This window comes from Phytophthora infestans, genomic scaffold, assembly GCF_000142945.1.
Source record: "Phytophthora infestans T30-4 supercont1.8 genomic scaffold, whole genome shotgun sequence".
NCBI lineage: Eukaryota > Oomycota > Peronosporomycetes > Peronosporales > Peronosporaceae > Phytophthora > Phytophthora infestans.
Genome location: NW_003303751.1, coordinates 32,307 through 47,125, shown reverse-complemented (window position 1 = coordinate 47,125; position 14,819 = coordinate 32,307). Strand labels below are relative to the sequence as shown.

Sequence of the window (14,819 nt, the reverse complement as noted above, 5' to 3'; positions counted from 1 at the left end):
AGAACGAAATACAACGACGTCTCGTGCGTTGATGGCCCTGTCGAATTACCTGCAAGTCGTCTGGACAAGGAAAAATCCACCTTACCAACGCCGTGGAAGTTTGCTCGTAGAGTTCATTCCTGTACTTCAACATTGCAGTGTGCTGGGACTGGGGCTTTATGACGCCAAGTGGCTTTGTCCAATCCATCACCACTAGAATCGTGTTGACGGTCGGTTGTCCGATCCAAAACCACAGTTGTTGAATAAGAAGCCCAGCCAGCTTCAGAGCGCTGCTCGACATTATTATAAAGGCGGTTATTCGCGAGATACCATGCAAGTTGTCCACGCAGTCGCTCCGGCCTCGCCTTGTATTTTTTCATTGTTCGCAGCTTTTGCTCTTCCGTTAGCGCACCAGCCATTGTAACTCCTATAATTCCTTGTGATACTATTTCGTTTGGTAACCAGTGAGCAGGTGTAGATGGATCGGCGCGAAAGTAGTAAATGTGAGAACGTAAAGTACTGTGTTTCCACAACGAACCACTTCCAAAAGCCGCGTAGGCTGAGCCAAATTCAGCATCGCATTTTCTGTTGCGGTTGTGTCGTGGTATCTTGACGGTAAAGCTCCAATGAAAAGTCCATTAGCAATTGAGAGCTTTGGGGAGCTTTTAAGCCTTTTCTGCAGTAGGGATGGACGGCATGCATTGCAAATCTGAAGACGAACAACTCCAGCCTTCTTTTCCATTCCACGTCGTGATAACAAGATTCCTTCGAACGGCTCATATAAGTCCTTCACATTGTAGTACGCACGAAGAGAGTCCGGAAGGTTCGCTGGGAATGGAGTTGCTTTATCATTGCATCCACTAGTACGGGCGAACGTGCGACAGACGTAACAGTAACTTCGGCTGCAATGTGCAGACAATCACATACGCTGCAGACTTGTTCTCCCATACTCTCGTTAGAGAGCCTTAGCGCGCATTCACTATGTACACGATTGAGAACTTCATGTGATATAGGGCCCATATCATCAGTTTGCCGAGAATTCCGATGCTTTCGCTCTCGGCGAGCTTGCCTCGCATTATTCAGCTCTGTTTCCAATGCAGCTCGGTACTTCTCTCTGGTCGTTTTCCTGTTGCGCTCAATGGTATTCTCCTTAGGCGACATGGTGCAAATCCGATCGAAAGAAACTTTGTGAATGAATCGAGCTGTTTTCATTAACCAATATTTCGAGAACTATTTAAACCAAATGTGATGTACAAAATTGTGCACACATAAGCATTTAGTTTGGCATTCAAAATTGACAGAAGTTTTACTTGCATTATCCCACCAGCTACCGTAGTCCCACTATGTACTTTTTCGCAGTTCCTAAGCTATTACGGTATACTCCTACTAGCTTCGTTTTCAATATGTCCTACTTTGTTATCACTACTTCTGCATCACCCCAGTTTTGCTTCGGGAGCTGCGCCATCATGGGTCGTTTTATGGAGCAGCACCGTTCTCCTGCACACCAAGTCCGATAAGGTGAGTATCGTCGATCACATCGATGTCTTCACGGTGGCAGGACCCGCACAGAACCCCGTTCCAGAGATCCACTTTCTCAATCGCGCGCAGTCGCAGGAGATTTCCAACCACGAAACGCGCATCGTCAAGGTTTCCGCTCCAAACCGTCACACGGAATGTAAATCGTTGCTGCGAAGCGTGTGTAAGCGTGTTCAGCGTCGACGAAGCCGTTCGAAAGTCCACGAGTGAGCAGGTTGAGATGGACGCCACGAGAGAAGGAGCATTTACCATTCAGACGGAAGACCCCACGAACAGTTCCCGCTCTCCCTACACGCTGCCGAATATCTGGAACAGAGATAATAGTTGTTTTTTCCTGCTCGCTCGCGCGAGCTTGCTACAGCTGTTGAATAAGTGACATGGATTTCGGAACCTTTAGTGAGTGGGAGACTTTAGTGGTAAAATAAACACAAGTCAATGTGCCCTTGGATCGTAAATCCACAATGAAAGTTACGACGAGTGACCACAACGAATACCAGCGACGTTGTGTTTGAGCATGTCACAATTGGGACGGTAACGTAAGACTTAACTGTGGAAAGTATGTTGGTTAACTAAATGAAAAAAAAGCAATAGGTGTAGGCAATATCTAAGGGGGTTGTATCTATAATAAAAGGAAGACAGCTTGAAGGGCGTTCGAGTGGGAAAGGTTGTGGCTGCGACGGTGGTGATTCTGGTCGTAATGATCACAAAAGGAAGAAAGCTTGTAGGGCGTTCGAGTGGGAAAGGTTGTGGTTGCGACGGTGGTGCTTTTGCCCTTGTGGGGTGTGGCAGTTGAAAAATACTGAGGCTGGTCGTCATGTCGCCCGTAGGTAGTAATTCGTTCCTGTATGATTATATCATTGTCAGAGTGCTGGTCGTCATGTCGCCCGTAAATGACTAAAACAACATGCATTGGATATTAATAACATATACACGGTGATTAATATTGACAAGTGATTTAAACCCTTCTATAATTTCCTTGCATATTAAATAATACAGTTTATATGTTCTCGTAGTGATTTGTACCTCCGGTTGTATACTCTGGATAAAACAAAAAAAGATGATATTAGAAGATGTCCTGCACACCGCTTCATGTGTTCCACATCAAATAAGGTTTTTCTTCGAGGTTATTTTGGGCTGATCCCAGCTCGGCAACCAAGAAAGCTCGACGGCGACCTCCTAGCTAAGCATGGCGGAGAAGGACGAGAAGGTGGGCGTGGGTCTGTCCTCCACGGGGCAGTTCGACCAGGATATCTACGGCTCCAGTCGTGATCGCTTCTCTGGCTACAGCGCGACAGTCACAGAAGAGGGAGACGAGGGTGATCATGAACAACGTGCAGATGACCATCACTCTCGAGCCAAGAAAACGCAGCCTAATGACGGGCTTATCGACGACAACTACGACCCGTTCGCCGAGGCACGGGAAGCCAATGGATCAGGACTCGTCAACACGCGCATCGTGGACCGCGAGAACGCGTACCGTAAGCGGCGTTTCGAGCGCATGTTGTCTCCCGAGCGCGGCGATGCCTTTGGGGACAAGACACCGGCACGCAGCTACAAGGAGATTATGCAGACGCAGCAACTGGAACAGGAACGCGCTGAAGTAGTGCGTAAGATCCAGCAGAAACGCGAAGAGCAGGAGCAACAGCAGACACAGAGCCAAGAGCTACAAGAAATGGACGCGACACCCAAGAGACGACGTAAGCGGATGCGTTGGGACCAGGAAGCCCCAGAGAAGACAGATGGAGAGAGTCAATCCGAGTGGGACACTGCCTCTGAGAGCTCGTCCAGCTCCCTGGCTGCTACACCCTCCCGTACGGCGTCAAGATGGGATGCCACACCTGTCTCGGGGTCTGCGGTGGGCGCTACACCCGGCAGGAAGAACCGCTGGGATGAAACACCAGTGGCAAACAGTGGATCGTCCAAATGGGACGCCACGCCTGTGAATCTGGGCGGTGTGACTCCTGCAGGGACAGGCAAGCGCTCACGGTGGGATGAGACCCCTGTCTCGGGTCCAAATGACATGGCTACACCTGGAAAAAGTGTACAGATGACACCCGGTGGGTCCTTGGCTGCAGACATCATGAGCGGAGCGCTGACACCGGAGCTAGCGCAGCGTCTGCGCTGGGAACGGGAGATCGAAGAGCGCAATCGACCCCTGGCGGATGAGGAGCTGGACGCACTGTTCCCTGCTACAGGATACAAGATTCTGGACCCTCCTGCATCGTATGTGCCTATTCGCACGCCGTCACGGAAGCTGCTTGCCACTCCGACGCCGATGGGACAGACGCCAGGCTTCGCGATGCAAGCTACACCCGCGCGTGAAGACTACGGCGTGCCTGTCGGTACCCCGTCGGGTGGTGATGGCACCATGCCGTTTATTAAGCCAGAAGACTACCAGTACTTTGGCAAATTGATGGACGAGGTCGATGAAGAAAACTTGGACCCTGAGGCTGCCAAGGAGCGCAAGATCATGCGCTTGTTGCTCAAGATTAAGAACGGTACGCCGCCGCAACGTAAAACTGCGCTGCGTCAGCTTACAGACAAGGCGCGTGAGTTTGGTGCTGGAGCGTTGTTCAACCAGATCTTGCCGTTGCTTATGGCTCCCACACTGGAGGACCAGGAGCGTCACTTGCTGGTCAAAGTAATTGACCGCGTGCTGTACAAGCTTGACGACCTGGTTCGTCCGTACGTTCACAAGATCTTGGTGGTGATTGAGCCTCTACTGATTGACGAAGACTACTACGCGCGTGTGGAAGGCCGTGAGATCATCTCGAACCTTGCGAAGGCTGCCGGACTGGCGACGATGATTTCCACGATGCGTCCGGATATCGATATCGACGACGAGTATGTCCGTAACACGACGGCACGTGCCTTTGCCGTGGTGGCCTCAGCGCTGGGTATTCCTGCCTTGCTGCCGTTCTTGAAGGCGGTTTGCCAGTCGCGAAAGTCGTGGCAAGCTCGACACACGGGTATCAAGATCGTGCAACAGGTTGCGATCCTTATGGGCTGCGCTGTACTGCCGCATCTTAAGCACCTCGTAGAGATCATCGAGCACGGTCTTGAAGACGACCAAAAGGTGCGTACTATCACTGCTCTGGCTCTGGCTGCACTCGCTGAAGCTGCGCATCCGTACGGCATTGAGTCGTTTGACTCGGTGTTGCGTCCGCTGTGGCGTGGTACGAGAAAGCATCATGGCAAGGGGTTGGCGGCGTTTCTGAAGGCCATTGGCTTCATTATCCCCCTCATGGATGCACAGTATGCGAACTATTACACGGTGGAAGTGATGGAGATCTTGATTCGTGAATTCCAGTCGCCTGATGAAGAAATGAAGAAGATTGTGCTGAAGGTGGTGAAGCAATGTGTCTCTACTGACGGCGTGGAAGCTTCGTACGTCAAGGAAAAGATTTTGCCGGAGTTTTTCCGACACTTCTGGGTTCGACGTATGGCGCTGGACCGACGCAACTATCGGCAGCTAGTGGAGACGACGGTGGAGCTTGCGAATAACGTGGGAGCGAGCGAGATTATCTCGCGAGTGGTGGATGACCTCAAGGATGAGAGTGAACCGTACCGCCGCATGGTCATGGAAGCGATCCAGAAGATTATCTCGAATTTGGGCGCTACGGATATCGGGACGGATCTCGAAGAGAAGCTGATTGACGGCATCCTGTATGCCTTCCAGGAGCAAACGTCCGACGATACGTTTGTCATGCTGAATGGCTTTGGCATTGTCGTGAACGCGCTTGGAATCCGCGCGAAGAACTACTTGCCGCAGATTTGCGGTACCATCAAGTGGCGGCTGAATAACAAACCGGCGAAGGTTCGCATGCAAGCGGCTGACCTGATTAACCGGATTGCCGTGGTCATGAAGACGTGCGATCAGGAGCCGTTGATGGGACACATGGGTGTTGTGCTGTACGAGTATCTTGGAGAAGAGTACCCGGAGGTGCTGGGTAGCATTCTGGGAGCGCTCAAAGCTATTGTCAATGTGATCGGGATGAGTAAAATGACCCCGCCGATCAAGGATCTGCTGCCTCGACTTACTCCGATCCTTAAAAATCGCCACGAGAAGGTTCAAGAGAACTGTATCGACCTCGTTGGACGTATTGCCGACCGTGGCGCGGACTTGGTATCAGCTCGAGAGTGGATGCGCATCTGTTTCGAACTCCTGGATATGCTTAAAGCCCACAAGAAAGGCATCCGTCGTGCTGCTGTCAACACGTTTGGATACATTGCCAAGGCGATTGGTCCTCAGGACGTGCTGCACACTTTGCTGAATAATTTGAAGGTCCAAGAACGACAGAATCGTGTGTGTACTACTGTAGCCATTGCTATTGTGGCCGAGACGTGCTCGCCGTTCACCGTGGTGCCAGCTCTTATGAACGAATACCGTGTGCCAGAGCTGAATGTGCAGAACGGTGTGCTAAAGGCGTTCTCGTTCATGTTCGAGTACATTGGAGAGATGGGCAAGGACTACATTTACGCGGTGGCTCCGCTACTGCAGGACGCGCTGATGGACCGCGACTTGGTGCATCGTCAAACGGCGTGCACGACGGTCAAGCATTTGGCGCTGGGTGTTGCTGGTTTGGGTTGCGAGGATGCGCTGGTGCACCTGCTCAACTTTGTGTGGCCGAACATTTTTGAAACGTCTCCGCACGTGATCAACGCGGTGTTTGAGGCCGTGGAAGGCTGTCGCGTGGCGTTGGGTCCGCACGTGATCCTGCAGTATGTTCTACAGGGCCTGTTCCACCCGGCGCGCCGCGTGCGTGAAGTCTACTGGAAGATCTACAACTCGCTGTACATGTACGCTCAGGACGGACTGACACCCGCCTACCCGGTCCTGGAGGACGACGGCGTAAACTCGTACAACCGCACCTACCTGGAGCTTTGCATTTAGGCTGCATTAGTCTATCCACATGTAATTTGCCAAGCGAGATATATCCGATGGCTGGTGCCACACAGATGATCTTCTGGTGGATGGGAACGAGATCTAAGTATAATAGCTTTGTCATCGTGCAGTAAAAACTACCAGGCAAATATATTCGCGAACGTTTGGCTGCTGTACAGTTGCATTACATTTTTTGTTGTTGAGTTTTTGGCAACACTCATTTTAAGAACTCTGGCGTTGGCATTCTAGTACAGTTTGGAACACCATAGAAGTGTCCATTATAATAGTGCGGATACCTATTGTAGGCGACATTGAACATTGGGCCAGAATCTAGAGAGGCATAAGAGGTCTACATTTAGGAAAACCTAGATCGACATTTAGATATAGGGTGCAATCATGCGTTTAGATTTCGATTTTGTGGTAATTTTTAGCCAATTCCCAGCCGTTTTGGAGCTACAGTCGTTTAAAAATGCCTTCTCAGAACACTGTCATTTTCGGGCACAGATATGATTGGTCTAGAATCAAAATCCTATGTCAAAAAGGAAGACGACACATCGCCCGGTCGCAGATTGCTCTTGTCGATTTAACATTCAATTCTGCCAGCAGGATGGTGAAAAAATTATAAAGGTATTGTACATGGATTTTGTTTTGTTTTTATCATCTGTACTGTTCTAATTCCTTCTGAAGAGCGACGAACTGGTCCTCGATCTTCTGCACGTGTCGAAATAGAGCGAGCCAGTCAGCTGGTGTAATTTTGGCTAGACCACACAGTACCTTCTTCTGCCGCAATCCTATTCTTCAACAAGCCCCAAATAAGTTCGATCGGCTGCAAAGTTGGATGATAAGGCGACTGGGCTTTGTACAAATTTTAGTAAAAAAGGAAATGTTACAATATCAGTTATAATTGATATACCTCAAAATCATTGTCTGGGCTATTCTTTTTCTCATTAACCACGGAGTCAACGGTGTTGGGAGCACAACCAAGGCAATCAGAGACCAGTTGGCGTGTCCTGATGCCTTTGAAGAGGCCTTGTTCCTTCTGGCTTTTGAAATACTCGTAGCTGTTCACAATCATCCGCTTCTCTCTTGGGCAGAACTCGTGCTTGCCGGACATTTTCGTTGACCTTAAATGATGCTTCTGGCTAATTGATGAGTTCTACCGCCCTCTCAAGACACTAAGTGATATATAGCACTTTTATTTATATCAAACAGACAGTTATTAGACTTTTTACAGTCTGTTATAGTATGGTTTACAATTTCTGGCCCAATGTTCAATGTCGCCTACAATCTTCAACTTGCCCGCGAATCAGTGTGCCATCTGATTCCATAGCCAACCATCTGCTTCCACGAATATGCCGTCTTTACAAATACCAACATTCGCACTCTACGGCAACAGAGTCAGTTGCGAATTCGCCGCCTCCACCCCACGTCATCGCCGACGTCCCCGAACCAGTGCCTCTTCCTCTCCATGCTGCGCTGTCTGGTCCTACTGCTGCTATCGCCGCTGACTTTGGCTGTTCAGCCGCGCGATTTCCGCGTGCCGCCCGTGGATTTCACGCAACTCTCGAGTGCCACAAACAATGCGCACAACTTCGACTTGCTTGCCAAACTTCAGGAAAATGGCATCATCGCATTGCAAAACGTACCCAATTTTGCCACTCTGCGACACGAATATCTTCGCACTGCGGCAACTTGTGCCGTGCAAGCCCAGAAGAAAGGGGCCGAGTTTCTCCTGCATCGGCAACTGAGGGACAACACCAACCGTTATACTGTCAGTCTTGAGTCTGGCCGGCAACTGATGGAATCTTTGGACCAAAGTGCCGAACTGTTGGCAATTTGCCCCGAGTACGTTGAAATTCACGCCGCTTTCAGCTCGGCAGTCGAATTGGCGGTTGCCAATGTGGGAACCGCTCTCGACGCCACGCAAAAGTTCCACGTCACAGCCGAAAAGGGAGCTGTGACCATGACGGCACGTAAACTACTGGAAGAATCTGTTCACCTGGACCATTTCCACGCCTACGAAGCTGCTCAGGACATGCGTAGACTGGAAACAGATTCGGAAATTAACGTTTCCGACATGTCACTGGAGTTGCATACCGACAATGGCCTCATGATTGCCATGAGTGCACCCGAGTATTTCGAAGTGTCAAGCACTGGCGAGTTGCAACTTAAAAACACCCAAGGTGAAGATGCGGGTCTATTTATCCAGTCGGCGAATGGACAAATCGTTCGCCCCGTGTTGCAAGGGGATGAGCTCATTTTGATGCTGGGATCTGGAGTTAACGACTGGATTAAAACCACCCCACCCCTCCACTCGGTGTTGCATGGTATGCGCTACCCACGAACCGTCGCTCTCGTCGATGGAGATGGGCAAGGCAAAAAGTTGCTTCGTTCGTGGTTTGGCAAAATGATTTTGCTGGAGTCGCACCAGGTGATGGATAACACTGGCCTCACGTTCGGCCAGTACGCAAACCAGACTACTCGATATCTGGTACAACAAGAAGCTGAAGACCACCAAGCGTTTGGTGCTGTTGCATGTCCTCCGCAACGTCATTTGGCTGCATCAGACAGCAGTTGCTCGGTCAAAACCTGTACGCTAAAAAGCACTTCTTCCGAGTCAGATCTCAAGGATTCGTGCCAGATCACATGCAACCACGACTCGGCCAGTGACGCCACATTATGTGAGCAACATTGCGACTGTGAAGACGCAACCAAGAGCGGCACTACCTGCTGGATGTTGTGTGTCGAGAATTTCTCGTCGGACGTGTGTCCTGGAGACCAGCAATGCAACAACGCCGCGTCGAAAGATAAACTAGCCGTGACGTGTGTTGGTGGGACATCCGCTCCTTCCACGTCTTCACCTTCGACTACAGCTCCCACTAGCACGACAGCACCAGCCACTACCTCTCCAAGCACAATGACAGCGCCTAGCACCACAGCCGCGTCTTCTACTGCCGGTACGTCGACTGAAGCTCCAGCTACTACTCAACCTGCAACTACTGAGCCAACTACTACAGTGCCAGTAACTACGGAGCCAGTGGCAATTACAAGTCCGATTACGGGCTCTAACTCTGTGTCGTCTGCTGCAAATGCAGGTTCTGCTGCAGCGTCGACGAATGTTGGGGACGAGTCTACGGCGGCTTCAGCCTCGAGCGGAACGTCTGCTACCGCAGCCTCAAATGCGGATGACGTTTCGTCTGCTTCTGCGTCGGCGTCAGCATCAGCGTCTTCGGCGTCGTCGTCACCTGCGAGTGTCATCCCTGGTGCTGTCTTGGTGAACGGAGTTGCTGTGCTGGTGACATTGTTCTTGTGCATTCAGTAAGAATTCGGCAGCAACGATTTTTGTGTCTTTACTTTGGTAGTCGCTCAAATATCGAATGCATTTGCCGGTGTCGAATTTTCTGTACTAATCCTGTCCTAACTGTCCTACAAAATCCTAAAATACGTAGTAAATTACTGGCATAGATTGCAAAATGTATCCTAAAAAGGTTCTAAATCCGGAAAAATATTGCAATCCTAATACTGTCCAAAATTAAAAACCGGTATTTTAGTCGGAAATTTAGGACATATCATAAAACCTATTTTGAGTCAAAGTTGGGATTGAGGTTTTTAAAAGTTAACGGGAACCAACTAGTTCAAGACTGGTATTTCTGTTAGTTTGTGTCGTGTCTTGTCTCCGACTGGGACAAGAGCCTAGAAAGAAAGAATAGAAAATAAAGGGCAACTTCAACTCAAGCTGCAATGGCGGTCAGCATAGGCCGACGCCCTTGTCACTCGCCCCCATGCTGACTGCTCATTAGCACGGAAACACTCGACGAATGTTCACTCGCTGCTGCGTTGGTCCTTGGTCCAGGGTAATAGTGCCATTGTCGTGCACCGCAACGATGGTGAATGGCCCGTTAGCCACATTCCGGTGTTTGTTCTTTCTGTCTTTGGCTGGAATGCGAACAATCACGTGGTCGCCTACTTGGTAGAAGTGCTGTAGTCTGGTAGAGTTTGCACGGTCATTCTCTTGTAGAATAGCATCAAAGCGTTTCTTGCACAAGTAGTTCCAATTTGCTTCATAAAGCTTGCGAGTAATCAGATCTTGCCCAAATATCATGTTTGCAGGAGTAGTTCCCAGAATAGTGTGGTAGCTTGCGGCGCAACAATGTGAGCATGATAAATCGGACTAATAACCCGCTGGAGAAGTACAATCGCGATTTTGCTGCTCGCATTGGTGCGCCACATCCAAGTATTCTCGTCTTCATTGAAGCTGCAAAGGCAGAGGCACATTCCTACATAAAATTGCTGGACGACATCAAGCATGGTCGACAGAGCGCTCCTGCTCATGCGCGGTCTGTGGACGTTGAAGTCCCCGGGGAATACATGGCGTTTGAGTAGCATTCTGCATTCTGTAAGCCATAAGATATCTCTCGTTGGCATGGGTAGTGTAGCCTTACAACTTTCGTATTTGTCCTAACTGTCCTAACTGTCCTAACGATCCTATAACCCATGCCGAAGTTTTGTGCCAATACCGTAATTTATGACAGTAGGTATTAGGACAAGTTAGGACGTTTAGGACGCTTTTAGTACGGAAAAACTTCTTCCCATTTGCCTTGTTTTTTTTTTTCTCTTTTTGAATTTGTTTTGTTTGGCAACTTTTTTTTGCAACCGTTTGTAGATTCAGAAGGCAAACGTCGAAGGTGTGAAAATCTACCGATAACAGCGTGATTTCTAGTCGTTGCAAAGAAGAAGTTGCTAAGAGAGAGTTTTTACAACCCCGCGATTTGGCAAGTTTTCTGGTTTTGTTGAAGCCTTCGAAACTCATACAGCTACACGTACCTGTAGGTGGAAAAGCAAAAAGTAAAAAGCGTTTCCAGAGTAACACACAAAACCAACATGTAAATTTAATAAGAGCTTAAATCCTGGCTAAAACTCCTGTCAACGCTTCTATACTAACTGTACAAAAGGCTCGTATACTTGCTGACAATTTTACGATGTCGGACAGGCTGAGCAAGTAAAAGTAGGGCTGAATCAATCATTACCATTGTGTGAGGCCCATCGATTGGCGTTGGACTCTGTACGGGCAGGCGTTGATTCGGGCGCTGCACTGTATACAGCTTGAAGAATGCGCTTTCAAGACTGTCTGCCACCGCGACGCAGAGAATATAGTTAACACCTGGGATCGTAGCGCATTTATTTGCCTTCCAGTCGAGTTGGCCACGCTCATAACCCATTGACGCAAATGGCCGATTTCTACTTTAAGAGTCTGCCACTCACACCAGCGCAACCCACCCGGTAGAATAGCCCCTTATTGAGGAGTTGGGCCATAACTCGGATCGCTTTTGTAGAGCCGAAATCGGACTGGTGTGGGACTTTCCCGTGGGGTAACATGTACCCAGTGAAGGCATTGGAGAATTGCTGCGGAGGAAATGGGCACCAAGCTTGGCAACAAAGCCTCCGCGTTCGTGCGACGTCGGTAGCTCCACGGTTACGGCTTTCTTGTCGACCCTTTCCATTTACCTCGCTTAGCCTTCGGCCTTTCGCTCTTCATGATATACACCACAGTTATCCTCATTTGTATCACACACTTCATACACTTGATCTGGCGGAGTCAGGCCGACTCGGTTCTAATCGAGAGCAGCAAACTTTTCGATGATCTCGTCCAGTGCCATGTTCGTACAACACACTAGGGCGAAGCGAAGGCTGGGATAGTTAAAAAAAAAACGAAAATGTATTGTTTTCTTAGGCCGTGTTCGGTTTGCAGGGGCAAATCCAGCTTGTTCGAAAATAAGCTAGAGCTGTAGTTGTTAAGTAAAATAGAGATAAAATAAGTGATCGTGTTCCATCAGAAAAAAGCTGGATTTGAAGGAGCAAAGCAGGACGATTCAAAACTCAACCCAGAGCTAAATTTTGAAACCAGTCGTTTGCTGCTGGATGTCATTTTTTGTGTTTCTTAGCGGAATAAAGCTGGTTGAGACATTCCAGCTCTTTAATACCAATTACAGCTTAAATCGAACACGGCCTTACTTTTTTTTTATAAAAAAATGCAAAATTGTCGTGTACGAAACGCTAAGTTTAAAGCCCGGAAAGAGGTGAGAACGTATGGGATGGCGTTAAACCACCGTACCAATTAATGAGTAGGTCGGCGCGATCGATCGCAGGTTCGTGTAGAATCTCCGATGCAGGACCAGCTGAAACATACCGGAGTTTGTTGTACGTAGAGTGTCTACCACTATAATTTCCTCTTCTCGAAAAACACTATTGATTCCACTTAAAACAGCCAACCACTTGAAGACTTTATCCACCTCGATCGTATATACTGCAGAGAATTTTTTCCGCTGAACTCGCCATAATTCACGAGGCCCGATGAATGTAACTCGAGGCATACCTGTTAAATCCACCTTCGGTAATTCACGAGCTAGCTCGAACGGAGCGTTCGTTGGGAAGCAAATGGCGTGACCTCTTGAATGTTTTCCTGACCGCGATATTTCGAGTCCAAAACATCTAGCGGGCGAAATACACCACAAAGAGGCGTCATTTAGAGAGAGCAGCCTTCCGCAACGACCATAATCTTGACCTGCAGCGACACTAAACTCATTTTCACGCGGGTTGGCATGACATCTTTTGCAAAGTGGTATTCTTTCGTGGTCTCGTACGAGCTCAGAAAATCAAATAGTAAATTTTATCTCCAAAATAGTAAAGTTGTCTATAGGAACGCATGACTGGTTCGGGTATTTCTTCAAACAATCGTTTTTTTTCCTGTTCGGAAAGTAAAACAGTATCTAGCTGCGAAAGCCCGACAAAGAACATCTTGTCAGAATCAGTGTGAAGCAGTATTCGCCCACAGGCCGCGCAAGCCCAAACCGAAGTCGCTTCAGCGGCCTTCGCCGCCACCAATCGCTGGCATTCGGCGATGCCTGCCGCCTTTGGACAATCATCGAACATCAATGAAATCCGCTCTCGAGTGGTCTGTCCTTCGTCATCACACAGCGTTTCGTCTCCATACACGAAAGACCCAGGATCGACACCACAACAATAATAATAAGCCAAAGCCAAACGCGGGTCCTTCAAATACCGTTGCCCTTTAGCCAACCATTGGATATCGTCGTTAGTCAGCGAAGACACAGTGAGTATTCCCTCACTAAGTTCACGCACCAAATCACCCTCTACCTCTCGTCGCCGATTACATAACTCCTGGCGCACTTGCCTCTCTTGCTCGGCTTGCTCTTCTGCGTCGAGCGGTTCCTGAAGTCGTTGCGCACGCCGTACTTGCTGCTGATGTCTTCATCTCGCTCGCAAAGTACTCGCTGTAGTTGATTCTTCAACAGCAGCGCGAGACTCGCGTTGCAGGATACGTCGCAAGCGTTGCTGAGTGTTTCTTCTTATCCGTACTTCTTTGGTCCTTGTAGCTACTGATTGCTCCTGAGTAGCAGCGGGGGTTTCACGCTGGCGCGCGCGTCTGACGCGTTGCTGAGCACATCGTCTCGCCCTTCATTCTTCAGCACGCTCGCCTTCCATCGTCCGATTTCTTTGGGAAATGAACCTATACACGACTGCATCTTCGTCACCGGATTGAACTGATACTTAAAGACTTACGCCCTAACGCACGCGCGCGATCGATTGAAAGAGACTAGTGCAGAATTCCGCTGCTTAAAGATTGGTCAATACACGCAGTAAATTAATTGTGACGAATACAGTGAAGGCCTAATCACGTACCGGCGAATCACGCTGCTCCGATCCAGCATTGGCTTCGCACTATTTGCTGCAATAATAGCAGTAACAATTGAGTTCTCGCACTTAACTGATCGTAGCCGCATAGCGACGCTAAACTCATTTTCACGCGGGTTGGCATGACATCTTTTGCAAAGTGGTATTATTTTGTGGTCTCGTACGAGCTCAGGAAGCAAATAGTAAATTTTATTTCCAAATAGTATGCGTACACCTACGGCGACATCAAGCTTTGGTTCTTGTACGGGTGAAAAAAAAACAGCATTCGACAATTTAAGCCTGCAAAAAACTCCATCTCGCCATATTGGCATTCCACATACTTCCCTGTTTGCGTGGGAACGGAAACGCAGGCGACATGTACACATTCGTATGCATCCCTTGCTTTGCCACTCGATGGCGACACGTGAAAGAATTCATCTCGGCCTTTTCTCCACGTTGGGATATTCTTCACGTCAATCGAATTGCCAGTTTTCTGATAATCGACCATTTGGAGCCTGTAATATCCTCGCCGGAAACACAAATACGTTCGCAATTCCTCTGCAACAGCAAGAGGAAAAACACACATCTTAGTACTTGTGTAGACATAGCATTTCTACTACTACTACTACTACAGCTTACGGCCTCCGTCGTCCGAGCTCAGCAGTACAGCGTGCTGCTGCTGCAGATGCCGCCGCATGTCAGGGCGCCAGGGTAAAGCTGATGACCT

At 49.0% G+C, this 14,819-nt stretch overlaps 2 protein-coding genes across 2 annotated transcripts; both read left to right on the top strand.

Moving 5' to 3' along the window:
* Nucleotides 1-2,690: 2,690 nt before the first annotated feature.
* Nucleotides 2,691-6,468, top strand: PITG_06171 (splicing factor 3B subunit 1; the record flags this gene model as incomplete). The annotated part of the gene is made up of 1 exon (XM_002998297.1): nt 2,691-6,468. One exon carries the CDS (start codon nt 2,702-2,704, stop codon nt 6,407-6,409), a length of 3,708 nt encoding a protein of 1,235 aa, XP_002998343.1.
* A 1,400-nt stretch (nt 6,469-7,868) lies between these two features.
* PITG_06170 (uncharacterized protein) lies at nt 7,869-10,385 on the top strand (the record flags this gene model as incomplete). Its single annotated transcript, XM_002998296.1, has 3 exons — nt 7,869-9,357; nt 9,508-9,663; nt 10,201-10,385. The coding sequence occupies 3 exons, from the start codon at nt 7,869-7,871 to the stop codon at nt 10,383-10,385; spliced, it is 1,830 nt and encodes a 609-aa protein (XP_002998342.1).
* Between the last annotated feature and the right edge of the window lie 4,434 nt (nt 10,386-14,819).